Source organism: Maylandia zebra, linkage group LG7 (genome assembly GCF_041146795.1).
Source record: "Maylandia zebra isolate NMK-2024a linkage group LG7, Mzebra_GT3a, whole genome shotgun sequence".
Lineage (NCBI taxonomy): Eukaryota > Metazoa > Chordata > Actinopteri > Cichliformes > Cichlidae > Maylandia > Maylandia zebra.
Genome location: NC_135173.1, coordinates 35,634,220 through 35,652,037, shown reverse-complemented (window position 1 = coordinate 35,652,037; position 17,818 = coordinate 35,634,220). Strand labels below are relative to the sequence as shown.

The 17,818-nt window shown below is 40.2% G+C and overlaps 1 protein-coding gene across 1 annotated transcript; it reads left to right on the top strand.

The window, feature by feature from the left end:
* The first annotated feature begins 955 nt into the window (after window positions 1-955).
* On the top strand, window positions 956-2,369 carry pmchl (pro-melanin-concentrating hormone, like). Its single transcript, XM_004538467.3, has one exon. It carries the CDS (start codon window positions 1,192-1,194, stop codon window positions 1,600-1,602), a length of 411 nt encoding a protein of 136 aa, XP_004538524.1. The 5' UTR covers window positions 956-1,191; the 3' UTR covers window positions 1,603-2,369.
* Window positions 2,370-17,818: the final 15,449 nt, after the last annotated feature.

Here is a 17,818-nt window from a genome sequence, read left to right as displayed (position 1 = left end):
TGGAAGACATCTTTTGATTATTTAAAAGCAGACATCCTTTTTCTACCTGTAATTAGATGTCAGTCAGAATCGTACCTATAGTACAGTGCCAGGAAACTGGTAGCTTAAAAATCTATCTCCCATCTCCATCTGAATACAAGATTATTTGATCCGCACCAAATGCTCTTTGGATTTTAAAGCCAAGGAGTCATTTAAACTTTTAGTTTTATTCAGTTTTTTCCATTTTTTTTCTTTATTGTTCTTCAGTTATTTTCTAATCGCAATCATATATCGTTAACATGACTTTCGATGCTGTCCCGACATAACAAATCCTCGAATTTCACCAATTTTTGATAGAAAAACCAAATATATACATAAACAGCATTTGCTCTGAGGACCTTAGCTTAATTGTACAACTGTAGATGACACAACAAATTAAAACTTTGCTAATTTCTCACCAGGTTTGATCTCACTCAAATGCCACCAGCATAAATTACATTAATTAATTTCACATCTTATGCAGGTTCAGGTGCACAGCCTTCCTGCAGCACCCATCTGGAAACCATAATTAGGCTGGGTTATAATCACATGGCAATTGAGCTTCCACCTCTGGGCCTTTGGAGCAGATGTCTTGTATATTCTCCAAAAAAACTAACTTTTTTTCTTCTTTCGCCAACAAAGAGCTGCTGCCACGAAGACACAAACACTTCAGAATCATTCGGTTGTCTTATCTGCACTAATCCAAGGTTAAATCTCTTATTGAACAGCACTGTGACAATGCCATGAGAGAACATCAAGTATCTGAGAGCACAGGAGCTTAACGGGTGGGTAATCCATCCTTGTTGTTTTAAAGGGCAGTAATTTTGGATTAGTTTTTCTTATGTGTCACCTGTTCAAAGAATTCCTGCTGTTTCATTGTTACGTGTCTAATATACACCACTACATTGGAGATTTTAATTAATTTTTTAATGAAAAAACATACTCCAACACTGCAAGAGTTCCACACAACTGTCTTTTAATGCTTGTGACTGATTTCCGGAATCCAACAGGAGAAGTTGTGATGGCAAACTATGCAACGTGGCCAATTCAGTGTGTCCAAAATGGTATAAAAGCCCAGTGGTATGATTTGCAAGCCAGACAGCAAGGCAAGGCTTCAGGAAAGACACTCATCCACCCGAGCCAACACCGTACACCTTTTGGAAGATCTTCACCATGAGGCAGTCGCGCCTGTCCATCATCTTTGCTGTAGCGCTCTTTTTCAAGTGCTACGCTCTGACAGTGGCATTACCCACGGCCAAGGCTGAAGACGGCTCCTTGGAGCAGGATGCTTTTACCTCCCTGCTGAACGATGAGGCCACGGAAAACAGCCTAGGCGATGCAGAGCTGTCCTCCATGACCAAATCCAGAGCTCCGAAGGTAATCGTCATCGCCACTGATGCAAACCTGTGGAGGGACCTGCGGGTGCTGCACAACGGGCTACCCCTCTACAAGCGGAGAGTCGACGAAAACAACCAGGTCGTCGAGCACAAAGATGTTGGACAGGACCTGACCATCCCCATCCACAGGAGGGACACCATGAGGTGCATGGTGGGACGAGTGTATCGGCCATGCTGGGAGGTGTAGGACAGTTTGCTCTTCTCCTCAAGGAGGCCAAACAGAGGATAGCTGTCAAGTGACCTCACACTCAGTTGCAAACTAATCCAAAAATGTGTGTATCTATAGAAAAATCACTGGAGAGCTGAAAATAAAAATGATTTAATTCTACTTTATGTCTTTTATATGTTTTTTAACTGTTTAAACTGAGATGGTGAAGGTTAAAGTTTTTTGTTCAGATTTATTCATATCTGTCAGACTTTTCAATTTTCAATAACCACTGACTGACTGTCTTTTCTCTATGTCTAGTCTTGTTTGAAAAAATGTTGTATAATGTGAGAGGTGTAACCTCACAATCAGATTCCAGCAAGAAGAAATTTGTCTTTAAAAAAATAGTTTTCTTTTATCCAGGAGAACAAACTTAAAGCAGTCTCAAACTTTGGATGCAAGACTGGATTGTGTCACAAGGTTATAATGCGTCAAGGATAGAGAGGCGATAACTGCAACAGTCCACAGCTGTTAAGCTCATCGTGCAACAAATGAGACTGAATATACAGGCAGATAAACATAAATTCTGTGTATGTAGATGGATATTCAGCTAGGTAAATGTCATCACCAGTTCACAAAAGAGTCATCTCAATTGTAGGATCTTTACCTTCATATTATAAGGTAAAGGCCTTACAATACCAGAAGAAGAAGCCCAGTGATTTAGCCCAATGAGTAAGCAGTTGGTCACAGTGAGGAGGAAGAACTCCCTTTAAGTGGGAGCAGAGCCAGACTCAGAGAGGGGCAGCCATCTGCTATGACCGGTTGATGGTTGCAGTTAAGTTTATCGTTGGGACTTTCCAGTGTTTGTAATAAGCTAAATTCATTGCCTGCAAGTTTGCCAAAATGTTACATCTTCAAAGCACCGTGTCAGAAACATTCTCACCTCTGGAAATCCTCTCTTTGGCTTTGGCAAAGGCTTCATTGTGAGAAGGGATACACGCCATCTTCTGACTTGATATAAATCTTGGACATTCTCACATGGGCTCCGTTTGGCATCAGGAGGACTTAGAAAGCAGCTTCAAGTATTATTTAATCAGGCTGACCACATAAAAAACAACAAACTGAATGTGGGTGCTGAGATTTAGTCTGAAATATGTGATATATGTAACTTAAAAGTTAAATACACTCAAACTCAGCATCCAGGGTTTTAACCGGAGCAGCACTATTTGGCTAAAGTATTATAGACAAATACAGAGCCACTATTTGGCTCCTTTCCTGTTAATAGGTGGCTCTTCCACTCCACTGTCACCAAGTGAAAATGAAGTTCAGTCAAACATGAAGTAAAACACCGGGTCCCACTGAGTGTGAAAATTGGTAACACACCAAGTGAAAAGGTGTAACCTTCTTTTCTTCAAAGGTCTTTCCTGGAATTCAAGTAACTAAGGAGTTGCAGTAAAACATCTGCAATGGGAGGAAATCCTTTGTTAATTCCAGTGACTTGCTTGGTCAAGTCACAAATCCCTAGGCAATTCCCCTTCCTTATAAAATTACATGCAGATTTTCAGAGAAGAGCTTGTTGCCTCACGTCCTGGATACTAGTAAATGACTGCAGCCTTACGTGGGTTATTGGCTGGCTGCCTGCAGAATCAATGTATGCTCTTGGGTATAGGAGCTCATCTTCCACAAGAGGTAAGGTGTGCACCATAATAATGCCAGAGCATTGCAGGTACATGCTGCACATCTGCCCTCAACTAACAAATTGCAAAATGTTGGAGTCAGGATTCCCAATTTTTCAATGCAGATGGTTTGGGTGATTATACAGCAGTTGCGGTCCATGTTTGAGAAAATACTAAAGAGGAAGATTCGATCACAGGAAAAACAGCATGAGACAATAAACAGATTAAACCTTATGGGTCAGCAGCAAGTCCTGTTGTTGTGAAACAGTTCTGCAACAGCAAACATGGGTTATTTGACCTACAATTTTCAAGAATGTGCTGTCATCAGTACGCAATTATTTAAATGACTGGAGTGTCTAGACTAGAAATCCCAAGTGTATATATTTTTGAGTCAATCAGCAGCAATAAAGTCCGTTCAAACTGAATCATGCTGAAAATCTGTGGAAGGAATAATTTGTTAATTGGGAACAAAAATAAAACAATAAAAAATCCAGAAGAAATGGTTTAACATACAAAGGAGATAGTAAAATATTACCTAATTATTATTAAATATTGATTTGGGGGTTGATAATGTTACTCAAGGGTCACAGTGGAGAAAACTTAAATTGACTTTTGGAATGTATTCAACAATCATTAAAAAAGCCCCTCTAATATGCAACTTTAAATCTTTGCCAGAACTTCAGTTTATTTAGTTTAATGACATTAACTTGTCTGACTTGGCTGACACTTGTCTAAGACCAGGCTGTGTCAATCTGGGAAACACTGGTTCCCTAAATGGGAAAAGGAGTATCCCTTGACCAGTTCAGAGTAGTTATTGGAAGTTAATTGCTGTTGCTGGGAAAATGATACATACACTACACTAACAAAGGCATCTTTTCTTTTAGTGCTTAAGTTTGAACACAAAGTGACAACACATAGCAAGTTTCAAAACCAGGTGGAAATGGAGGCTAGAATTTTACAAGCCACCTGCTCATAACTGTCTTTTTTACCTGTTAAAGATCAGGCTCTGGCTGCTGGGAAACAACATGAATTAAAACTATTTCATGTTGGCAATCACTTGGAGGTTTTTCAATATAGCACCTACTTTGTAAACAATTTCAGCCAAGGAGAACCAGAAACCTTGAGAAACCACTGACAAACATGTGGGGATATACATATTTTCACCTAATCGTAGTCGTTGTCAGGGAGTCACCAACTGATCTCTATGCTTGTTTGACCTCAAGGTGATTTTCGGTGGTGCGTATCGTCAGCCCATTATCACTCCCGAGGCGTAATATAGTGACAATTTTGTCAAGTCCCGAGGCGTCCCGAGGAACGTGAAAGGTGACCTCCCGTGTTGCTACGCGCCGGGTTGTGGATGAAATCCAGTAGAATGACGCCACCACGGTGATGCACATCCCAGCCATGTATTCCAGCCCTGACCCTAACCGTATCCATAACCCTGTCCATAACTTTATCCCTAACCTTGACCAGGACTTTAATGACATTAGATAGTGTTTTCCAAAGCGATTTAAGTAAAACGAACATACATGTGTAGATTCAATCCAAACGGTTCTCATGTTTCCTCATTTTTCCGATCTCCTAATCTAGGACCATGTTGGGTGCACTGAAGCGTAATATACTGACGATTTGTCACCTAGTGTAAAATGTTATGCTTTGGAAGTGAGAGCGTGTTGGTATTGTCCATATTTGCCAATCTACAGTTTTGCACAGCTGTTTAATGTCACCAGGGTCAGTGCCACAAATAACTCATCTGTGTGCCACTCTTGTTTGTGCTGTTGTTTGTGCTGTTGGATTTTTCTGGAGGACTGTAGAATGCAACCAATAGGTTAGAGAGCAGAATTCATAGTTCCATCAATTACAGTAAGTTGTCCAAGTCCTAAACTGGCAAAACAGCCAGACCATAACAGTACCACCGCCATGTTTGACTATTACTATGATATACTTTTTATGAAATACCCTGTTAGTGTTATGTCAGATGTAACAGGGCTCGAACCTTGTTAAAAGTTCAGCTTTTGTCTCGTCAGTCCACAGAATGTTTTCCCAAAAGTTCATCAAGATGTTTACTGGCAAATGAGAGACCTCCTTTTGTGTTCTTTTTGGTTATTTCCAAAAATAAAAAGTGGTTAATCACAGTTATTTCATGAATTAATGGGTCATACGGGGTTACATAGGTAGATCACAGAGGGGTTGGATGGCTTTTCCCCCTTATTAAATGAGATAATCTATTACAACCTGCATTTTGTATTTAGTCAGGTTATCTTTGACTAATATTAAATCATTAAATGATCTGAAACGTTAAGTGTGAACAATATGCAGAAAAATTAGAAATCAGAAAGGGGTCTGTAGGAACTGTAAGCATCCATCCATCCATCTTCATCCGCTTTATCCGAGGCCGGGTCGCGGGGGCAGCAGCCTAAGTAAAGAGGCCCAGTCCTCCCTCTCCCCAGCCACCTCCTCCAGCTTATCCGGGGGAATACCAAGGCGTTCCCAGGCCAGCCGAGAGATATAATCTCTCCAGCGTGTCCTGGGTCTGCCCCGGGGCCTCCTCCCGGTGGGACATGCCTGGAACACCTCACCCAGGAGGCGCCCAGGAGGCATCCTTGTCAGATGCCCGAACCACCTCAGCTGGCTCCTTTCGATGTGGAGCAGCAGCTGCTCTACTCTGAGCCCCTCCCGGATGGCTGAACTTCTCACCCTATCTCTAAGGGAGAGGCCAGCCACCCTTCGGAGGAAGCTCATGTCTGCCGCTTGTATCCGCGATCTCGTTCTTTCGGTCACTACCCACAGCTCGTGGCCATAGGTGAGGGTAGGGACGTAGATCGACCGGTAAATTGAGAGCTTCGCTTTTACACTCAGCTCCCTCTTCACCACGACGGACCGGTGCAGCGTCCGCATTATTGCAGCTACAGCCCCAATCCGTCTGTCGATCTCCGGCTCCCTTCTCCCATCACTCGCGAACAAGACCCCGAGATACTTGAACTCCTCCACTTGGACTGTAAGCAATGTAACCAAATCCATCATTAGACCACACAGGGTTAACCATAACTTGCTTAAAACATTGTCAGTGGAGAACATTAACATGTTTGTGTGGGAGATCATGCATGTTCACAGTGTGAATTATTTCAAAATGCAAGTGTCATTTAAGTGGAAACTTGTGAGTCAGACTTGCAGCACTCTGAAAAGAAATTTTTGCTGGTTGATTGTTGTGGGTCACAAACGCAGAACATTCCTCACAAAATAGAGAGTGAGTCAGCAGAAAGAAGGATGTGTTTCTGGGAATATCTGCACCTTAACGGTATTTGGGAATAAGCTTCTGGTTGGAAAAACAATTAAGCTGAAGGCATAAGCAGAAATGTAGCATGTGAGAAATGCAATGCTAGCTCTGACGAAGTGACTGGCTACAAATTAGAAAACTGTGGTACATTAGAAACTATAATAAGCTATTCAGGGCACAGTTTGAAATATTAAAGGGGTAAAACCTTCCATATCTGGTCACTGACTACACTTTTGTAATGATTTTTAGATTATTTGAGGAGTTCTCGACATAAAGATTGCCACAGTAGGAGAGGTTTAGCAGGCTGTACTAAATAAACTATTTCCTGTAGCTTTAAATACCTACCACAGTGTGCATCCATAAAATATATGACATAATACTTCAAGTCCTTGGCTTTAAATGTACAAAAGTCATGCCCTTTGAAATTATGAGAAATTACAAGGGTAGACTTTTGGCATTTTCATACCCCTTAAGAGTACGTAATGCAGATAAATGTTTTATGGGAAGGTGTTTTGTTTTACACATGACTGTGGGGAGAAACATCTGGAAACTGTTATACAAAAGCCTGAGCAGTTTTTTAAAACAGTAGTTGGTCATAAATTTTTTAATTCCACCTACTGTGTGTGTGTGTGTGTGTGTGTGTGTGTGTGTGTGTGTGTGTGTGGTGGTAGTGGGGGGGGATCAAACAGAATAATCCACTAAGATCTACTCAGGTGCTCTCAAGCCATCTGAAAGACTCAGTCTCTCCAGCGTCTCCTGGGTCTGCTCTCGGGCCTCTTCATTCATTCATTGCTGGTGCCAGACAGATGAGGGGTACCCTGTGGCCGTAAAAGGATACAAATGGCGAACAACAATACTCAGGTAGGCTGTGGTGTGTAAATGTACTCAGGACTAAGTTTCACTCTGATGAATATTATAAGACAGGAACCAAGCAGGGGAACGCTGGAGGACTGCTGGAGGGAGAGAGGAGGTTAGTGCTGTTTCCAGTTGAGTATCAATTTGAGATTATTCTTTCATATTTTGAATTCTTCTACTACACAAGGACTTTCTTGGTTTGCAGATTCTGTTCCAGATCTAGCCAGAGAACACACTGGAAAGAGTACTAGGAGAGAAGACGAGAAGGAGAAGTCAAATCACAGAAAATACTAAAGTCAATAGCTCACAGCGATTACCGCAACAAAGGTGACAACAATCTGGCAGAGAGTGGAAGTTTCATCTGGCCTTTTTAGTCCTGGGAAATGAGTAGATGGGAGACAGGTGTGCTAACTGGAACTGGAACTTGCTGGAGCCATGCCACGAGCAACCTGAACCACTGATACAAGGCAGAATGAATCCATGCTTTCATGTTGTTTACGTCAAATTCTGACCCTGCCATTAGGAATACATCGGTGAGAAGTAGCCATTTGTTGTTATTAGATAAAGATACAAAAAACTGCATTTATCCTGTACTTGAGAATTCTTCTGCCACAGCTGATAGAAAATTAAGATACACATGAGAAACATAACAAATGGTTTAAATAAGTAGAATGGCATATATCTCAAATATCTAACATGTATCTAACAAATATCCTAATAAGGTAAAAACCTGAAATCTGAAATTGACACAAGTACAATAAAGTTAAATAAGTATAAATTAAAGTAAAATTTTACAAAATCAATGTGCTAAAGCATTAAAACAAAAAGTTACCCAATAGCAGGTTTAAAGGAGTTTTTTGAAAAGAGAATAAGGAAAACAAACAAGTTAGACAACATTAAAGTGCAGTAGTATAACAGTGTGAAAGGTAGTAAATAGTGCGTGCAATAATGTGTTTCGGTTGGTGTTAAATGTTGTGTGAGTGCAGAGTTCAAATATACTGATAACAGATCATTCTCTGCTGGACAGATGTGTTGCACCGTAGAGCTGAAGTCATCATGAAGCATTAAAGTGAGTGTTACATTTTCTCAAAGATGTCTGTTCTTCTCTTTGCAAACCTGCTAGCCATTAGAAAGAAGGCAGATTTTTTTTTTATTAGCAATATTAGGTTGTTAAACTGCACATCTTTACTTGTTTTGAAGCTGCACTTTTTTTTAGATAGCCAGCAGGGGGCGACTATTCTGATTGCAAAAAGCTTTTGGGTTTTTTTTGTTGTTTTTTTTAACAGCCTTACTGCTAGGGGTGGGTTTTGATTATCGATTTATCGATTAAAAAATCCTGAATCGATTTTTAAATATAAATTTATTTTGCACGAAACGCCAGAATCTCAGGTTAAACCTCACAAAATTTCAACAACCACCAAACAGCTAAAACAGTAAATGAGAGCAGGTACACGGATTCTGCACAAAGACATAAACACAAAGCGCGGACCCGCCGATGCATCAGAATCAGTGAGATGTGACTTTCTCACCCGACGGCACGGACACGGTCGAGGCTGAAAGCCGACAGCTCGCTGATTCTGAAGCTGCAGGTTTTATTTATCTCCAAACAATATTGATCCAAACTATGCTTCACATAAACATCATCATGAATTCCCTCTGACTTTTGCTGTTTTGCTTCCACCATGCCTCTCTCTCTCTCTCTCTCTCTCTCTCTCTCTCTCTCTCTCTCTCTCTCTCTCTCTCTCTCTCATCTAAAAATCTGTTTTCTTCATTATTCGCTTGCTTGTTACGCACAAGTCTACCGTTGTTTACAGCGCTGTCGGACGCTGTTTTTTTCCTTTTACTTACTTCCGAAAAGAAAACCTCATTTCTGCTGTTCAATACTGAACAAATGTAAACTTTAAATTATGCAAAACTGTGTCTCTAATCAAACCTCTGTAACTTTGCTCTGCTTCATGTCAGCAGCATCAGGTGTTGAATTGAATTGAATTGAATTGAATCATGGATCGAATCGATTCGGGACCTTGTGAATCGGAATTGAATCGATTCTAGAAATGAGGGACGATACCCAGCCCTACTTACTGCCTAGCTGTTCGATGACCTGATGAATTTATGGACACAGTTACTACTGTGAAGGCATACAGCTTACAGTATTGCCAGTGGAGTACAGCAGAGCGCTTACCATATCTTAAAATAATCACTATGACCAGGAAAAAGAGAAAATATACACGTTACTGTGTTGTGGTTAAAAAGCGGAAAATGTAAAAGGCATATGTTTTCTTCAGAGTCATAGTTTATGTATCAGAAAATTATTTTTTAAAGAAGTGATGCGAGAAAATGTTCTCTTTGTTTCTGGTCTGGGTACAGTACAGTGACAATAGCAATAATGAGAAAACAAAATTGACATTAAAAGTCTAATTACTGTGTAACACAACACAACAGGAGTGATTATCAAGGCTGTTAATTATTGACAGCTTCCTGCACTTCATAATAAAGTCTGGGCTCTACGGTTGACTTAGAGATTAAAAGGCACTTTGTATCCTCTGCAGGCAGGCATTGTAAAGCTTGTCTGTCTTGCTTGTCGTTTCTTCCGGAAGAATGTCCCTATTAATTACCAAAGAACAGCAGGAGAAAGGTTAGCTATCCATTTTATACTGTCTTGGACTTACCAAAGTGTGGCACACACAGCTTGGCTGTCTGCTAGATGCTCTGTCTCATTTTCCCCACATTTCTTTTAGGAAAACAAGACTCGTAGGTCGTTTCTGGACATTTAAAGGGGATTAGAGGGGTGATGCTTCTTGAGTGGGCTTTTAAAGAAAGATCCACTGAATGAACTCACAATGTAGAGTCAATTTTTATGCTTGGTGGAGATTAAAAGAAGGTGCATGGCAGAATAAATTCAAATTCACAGACATCTACTTATGTCTGTGAAGTTGCATAAACTTATAAAACTGTTATTCATACAGTACCTTTAAAAACAGACTTTACAGACTGCTTTGACAGAAGTGTGATCGTTTAAACAGAAAGCTAAAGTGTGAGTGAGTCCCCATTTATTGGGGGTTCAGCTACAGGAAAGTAATAAAGTGTATATCAAGTACTATACAGGATCAAATTGAACTGGCACCACAAACACTTAAAACCAAAGTGGTGACTTGATGAAAGCCAGAACATTTCCTGGGTTTACTGTAGCGGGACTGTGAATGGAGAATAGATGCTGTGAACTGCCCCCTCACTGGTTTACACCGATTAATCACCCAAAAAAACATTGTCCAGATAATTAAACACACAGCATCTGGGAACATCTACGTGAGCCATGTGGAAACAATAAACACAGTGTCCATGCAAAGGGAAGATGTTATTTGCCAATAGCTTTAGGATGGACCTGGTGATAAAAACCAGCAGGACAATGAACAACATCGCAGTTCAAGGCCAGAAATCGGATACTGGGATCCACCATAAATGCGAAAGGGTTGGTACAGTTATATGGAAAGATGCGATTATTGAGTGCACTGATGGCACTGGTAAACTCCTCTTATAGTTGTGGTTAGACGTTTGCATACAGTCATCAAACCCATGAAAGTCATGGTCATTTTGGGCTTATAATTATTTATTTAACGACTGTATAGCAAACGTCTTTAATGACTGTAAAAAACAAGAATTGGATGCACGTTTGAATTTATTTTGGATTGTCCACACACGGTCAAAAGTATACATTCAGAAAAAGTGTTGCTGAAAATTCTACAGTATCTTTTAACTTTGCGAGGCTAGTTTACATATAGTTCATGGTTATAACTGACTACAACTGGTAGTTTCTCTGAAAAAGATTTGTTTAACAGCACTCGCTGGATTGATTGATAGAATGATGGGAAAGTCAAAGAACTCAGTGAAGCTCTAAGAAGGAGAACTGCAGATTTGCAGGATGTTCTCTTGGAGCCATTTTTAAACAACTGCACATTCAGATATTAGGTTATCTAAATCCTGCGGTGCCTTCTGAGCATGGTTGTGGACAGCATTGTCCTGATTTCAAGTTTCATCCTAAAAAGAATTTGTGTGTGAATTCAACTGAAGATTTTCTTGCTCTTCTAGATGTCATAATGCCTAAAAATGTCAGAGCTCTACATTAAATTATTCTTTAAGAGCACTGATTCCCCTTCCACAGTTCTGAATAAAATCGTTTCTGCTTCATCCTCCTCTCTGCTTCCTGAAGTATGGACACTAATTGAAAATGTGAGGTAGTAAGTCCTGTTGTCGACTACAAAGGACACTGAATAGAAGTTTGGTTGTGGAAGGGGTAAAATTACTGTGCATTTCCCGAAATCCTCAATCAAAGTTAATGGAAGCTGCAATTTCCGTCATTTTGAAAAGAACGTCCATGTGCACCATTAGCCCAGCCCAGAATTGTGGCATCAGTACAGCAGGAGTGATATAGATTGCATAAATGGTGTTTGACATAGCTGTTTCAGACTCATATTCCTGGCGGAGGACAAAAATGTATATCTAGGTCTTAAACTTCTGAACACAGCTGTATATGCTTGTGAGTCGTCGGCCCTCACAGCAGAACTTCAAAACAGAATCATGGCAGAAGAAGACGGAAAAAATGATCAGCATCTAGGAGTGGACAGGAAATCCCTCACCGACTGCTACGAAGCCTGGAAGCCTGCTAGTGTCCATCTTGTTTCACAGGATGAGAACACAACAAATAATATTTGTTATGTTTAAAAGAGAGAAACTATTTTGTTTCAGAGAAAATGGGAGTTTGAATTTTAAATGCTATCTAAATGACCACTTTTCAAAAATGAGAGATTGGGTTAGAAGTTCATTTAAATAAATTCTTGATTATGCTTACAGAGGGAATCACACCCTCTGTAAGCTTTTATAAAGAGTGCAACATATGCAATAATATTATTTTTGCATGACTAGTTTTTGTGAGAAAGTCTTCTTGGCAGGTTAATTCAGGCATGCAGGATGAATGCTTAAGACTCCTGAGAAAAAATGTGCAGATTAGACCACACACAAACACAATTTTTACATTCCTTTAAAATTGTTTCCACCAGGTTGAATAAAAAAAAAAAGGCATATTTTTAGTCATTATAAAATGAAGCGCTATACAAAGCACTTAAAATGATGCTGATAACCACTGCAACCGCTGGAATATAAAATAAATCAGTTTGCAAGCCTGCAGCACCTTCTGGCTCCAGTCCTGCTGTGGCTCTCTGATGTACAAAGCAGAATAAGTGGCGTTTTAAGCTTACAGAGGAAAGCAGGGATGGTTTTAACGTGCTAATGTTCTGGACAGAGAAACCATTCAAGCTGCGTCAGGCCTGCAACTGACAGGGATGGCTGGAACAGCTGAGGCAGTGAAAGGAGGCGAGCTCATGAAGACTAATTATAGCAGGAAATAAGTCATCTGTGTTTGGTTTCTGCACATTTTTGTTTGTTCAACGGTGCTCGTTTTGCACAGTTTACAACAAATGGCGTTCACCCTCAATGGGGTACCATGGAAAAATACAATGAACATCTGGAACTCATTTTTGGCAAAGTGATTATTCTGTCTGGGCTGTCAGGATAAAAAATCTCTGCATTGTTTTACCAAATTGCCACTACAGTGTTTTTTATTTGTTTATGTTTGCCCACAAGATACTTTGTCCAGCATTCTTATAAAGCTGGACTAAACTGTAACCCACAGCTTAAACATGCAAGATATGCAAGAAACAGTCCTTGAACTTGGAGTTAATTAGTTTATCTTGGCTCCTTGTACAAAGATGAAGCATGAGGGGAATAGTGCAGAAATTAAAGGCAAATTAAATGGTAAAATAACCTCCTTGGAAATGGGTACTGGGATGCAGTGTTAAACTGAAAGCATTACTTGGTTATTTGGGTTTTGTGTAATGGTGCAGAATGGTCTTTAAAACTATTTCAGAATATTTTTCTAAAATTTGTCAAATAAATTCCCGTTTCTGCACTTCGTAAACCAACTTGTCAACTTCTGACGCTTGGTTAGGGCTATTTGTTGCCACAATTTTTACAGACTTATTCTGTGATTCTTTACGTAAATTTGGCTCACAGAAAAAAAGCAGCTGTTAATGCCAGTTTTTTCTTTTTTTGATTAAGACTAACCATTTCTTTCTACCAGTGACCTAGAGAAGGTCATTGATGCTTTTGTTACATCCAGATTTCTTTATTGCTGCAATTCATGAGATATATCACAATTGAGGTTCATTCAAAATGCTGTTACTAGACTCCTGACTGGTACACAGTTCTTAAAACCGTTGTACTGGCTTCCTGTGAAGTACAGGATCCATTTGGAAATATTTTGCTGACATATAAGTGCTTGCAACGGTGGTGTGCTCCAGGTTTTTTGTCATATCTTCTTCAATCTTACGCCCCATGCTGCTCTTTTAAGTCTGGTGATCAGCAGGTTTTAGTAGTACTAGCTTTCTGATTGGCTTGCACTGCCAAATGGGTGTTCTCAATTTCTATTCCAAACACTAGAATTGACTCCCTCCTCATCTACCACACCAACAGTATATAAAGTCCAGCTGAAATCTTACCTTTCCTGAATAGCTTTTTCAGGTTCTAACTAATTTTAATTCAATTCACTGTATTTACATTTGTATTTGTTTGACTTTGACTCTGAGTTCTGAGCAAGATTTCCCTTGTCCCCAGACTCAGTGTATGCGTACAAATGTCATATAACAGATTTTATCTTTATCTACCTGTGTCACCTGACCTGATCCAGCCCTAACTATATGCTTTGTCAAAAAGGAAACTTTTAAGCATAATCTTAAAAAATGTCAAATCTTAGAATGTGCTATCTAAATAAACAGACTAGACATGTTTACACTTTAATCCATAGCACATCTCCAAAATACCATTTTGTAACATGATAGGTTACAAGGACCTATAAGGAGGCGTTAGGTAACCGCAGGACTGGTCTGAGGAGTCCAGATTTACCCTGCTGGACATCAGGGTAAGAAGAAGCTTAGATACCCGCCATGCATCATTTAACAAGAGTACTGACATGGTCTAGAAAGAGAGAGCATAGTTCTCCTGTATTGGCTTCCCTTCATTGACTCCCTGTTAAACACAGATTTGAATTCAAAATCCTGCTCCTCACATACAAGATGCTAAATAATCAGGCCCCATCTTATCTTAATGACCTTGTAGTACCATATCACCCTATTAGAGCACTTCGCTCTCGCTCTGCAGGCCTACTTGTTTTTCCTAGAGTATTTAAAAGTAGAATGGGAGGCAGAGCCTTCAGTTTTCAGGCCCCTCTTCTGTGGAACCAGCTTCCAGTTTGGATTCGGGAGACAGACACTATCTCTACTTTTAAGGTTAGACTTAAAACTTTCCTTTTTGCTAAAGCATATAGTTAGGGCTGGACCAGGTGACCCTGAATCCTCCCTTAGTTATGCTGCGATAGGTGTTGGCTGCCGGGGGATTCCCATGATGCATTGAGTTTTTCCTTTCCAGTCACCTTTCTCACTCACTATGTGTTAATAGACCTCTCTGCTGAATCACACTTGTCATTAATCTCTGTCTCTCTTCCACAGCATGTCTTTATCCTGTTTTCCTTCTCTCACCCCAATCGGTAGTGGCAGATGGCCCCTGCTGGAGGGTTTTTCCTCCCCACTGTCACCAAAGTGCTTGCTCATAGGGGCTCATTTGATTGTTGGGTTTTTCACTGTATGTATTATTGTAGGGTCTACCTTACAATAAAAACCACCTTGAGGTTACTGTTGTTGTGACTTGGTGCTATATAAATTGAATTGAATTGAATTGAATTGTCAGCTGACTCCTGAATACATTGAATAACCAGGTTTTTCCCATCAGTGGATTTTCCCTGAAGGCACAGGCATAATTCCAAGATGACAATGCCAGGAAAGAATCTTAATTCCCCCACACAGAATTAAGGAATAATTATCAGATTATTGCAAAGTAATTAAATGTATGTGTCCTTGATTTTAAATCCAACAGTTTTTGATTAACAAATTTGTGCACTTGGTGGTTGTGAACAGACAGTAAGATAACATCTTCTCTAAATACATAGACTAGTATAAGGATTCCTTTTTAAGCCATAACATTGAAAATATGTTCAATATGGTGAAATATAATTACTGCTTTTCTCTGCAGGGTTTTTAGGTATGATAACTACCTGAAATTAAAATTAAGTTAATAAGTTCATTTAATTCTCTCTCAGTCCTGACTGACATCAAAGAATGAATTAAAGACAACTTCCTTAATGATTTTGTGTGGTGAGGTGCTTAGGTAATGGCGGATGAAAGTAGAAGAGCTTTCTTCTGCTACCCTTTTTTAACCCCCGAGGAGGAAGTCTGCCCCCCACCCCCCATGTGCAGGGTGAGAGCAGAAAGGATCAAGGCTGGTGAGACCACGGAGACTCCAGAGTGAGGCAAGGTCACCCATTAGTCTGAAGATTACCCACCAAAGCAGCAAAATCAATTGAGGCCAGAAGGAAGTGACTCAGGCCACACACTGCAGACCCCCAACCCTATAAACTCAAATATTATATTATATAAGAAAATTGGGACACAAAAAGGAGCTCACATAATGATTTATTATTTGGAAAATGACATATTTTTGATTTTAAAGTGCACATCTGCTCTACCATCTGTCTCATGTCATAAACATGCGTCACTGCTAGTCACTGGTTCTTGATGAATGAAACCTGATATTGAAATCTAATTTGCTCCTGCTCAGTTCTTTGTTCCCTGATTGGATAGATGTAATAGTTTGGTCACTGGTTACATGACATATGGGGCCAAAGGGCTCCCTGATGTCAGTTTCAGCTGAAAACCGGTCATTTATTTACATTTAAATAATGAGCATCACATCTTAGCTGAATCTGATTAGCTTTTATCCACCTTGTTAATTGTTGTTCAGGTGGCTACTGCACCATCCATCCACCCATAAACCAAGGTGTTCCCAAGCCAGCTGAGAGATATAATCTCTCCAACGTGCACTGGGTCTGCCCTTGAGCATTGTAGTGGTGGGACATGGCTGTATGTTCTTCTCTAGCAGGCTCATAAGAGGCATCCTGGTCAACTGGCTCCTTTTGATATGGAAGAGTAGTGACTCTACTCTGAGACCCTCCCAAAGGACACACTTTGTTTAAAGCTGAGCCCGGACACCCTTTAGAGGAAGCTCATTTCTAACACTTGTATCTGCATTGTCATCCTTTTAGTCTACCTGAAGCTCGTGGACACAGGTGAGGGTAGGAACATAGATCAACTGGTAAATCGACAACTTCGCTTTCACGCTTATTTCTCTCTTCACCACAACAGATCTGTAGAGCATGTTTACAGGAACAATTTTGGTTTGTGTTGGCTCCTTTCTCCTCCCATTACACAGAAATTGTTCCAGTGATTGAGGTTTTTCAAGCTCCTTAAGACATGAGCGCAATAAGAGGAGGGTTTTGGAAAATCTTAGAGTGGGGAAACACAGTTGTATTCTAACTAAGACAGTAGGAAGAGATGCCAGAACATGAAGAACTACATGAAAAAACTACGTACTGTGTGCTCTTAGGTGCTGGATGTTAAACGGTAGGTAAAAGAATTACACTTTTATATAGATGCCCTATAGATGCTCATAGGTTTCTCTGCAATACCTGAGACTTCCTAAGTGGAATTCACAGTACTGTATTTGTGTTGGTGTTTGGTGACATAGAGTGAAGGACCAGTAACAGCACAAACATGAACAAGAGTAGCCCACAGATCAGCTGTTTGTGACATGTCCCCCAGTGACAGTTATCAGTTAGGACAAACTCACAAACATGCCGGTGCATTGATACAAAGTTCTGTTAGCTATTGCACATGTTATACTGCCTTTTCACTGTGTACATATACTTACATATACTAGTGGTAAATTTCACTTGGATTCACTTTTATTTGATGATGTGTCTCGGTTCTGTTAATGCACTTCTATCACAAATACACACCTGAAATCAAAAATAGCAAGTTGCTCACAAACAGCAAAGAAGATCACAGCATCTTATTATGATTGTTTACTGATAGCTAGCTAACTAGCCAGTAAGGATTAGCATGGTGCAGATGATCTTTTCCCAATATGGGGACCACTGAAGAGAGAAGGGCAGTGTTTTGTTTTGTTCTTGCGGTTAAGCCTCTTTTCCGTTGGTACCTACTCAGATTGACTCGCCACGGCTCAACACAACTTAACTTGGATCAACTTGTTTTCCATTATATTCAAGTACCACCTAATGTGCGTAGGTAATGTTTTTTGGATCGCCTGGAATCCCGGCTGAGCAGGTACTAAAACTAAAAGTGAGACAGCGTCTTCTTTACTTTTTTTAAAAACCATTTTACCCTTGGCTCCAAAGCAGCAGAGGTTGTTGCATTTGGTGGTTTCAGTATTTCGTGGACCTGCAGGAGGTCATTGAGCCAGAAAGTTGATTCTGCTCATTTGAATGTTG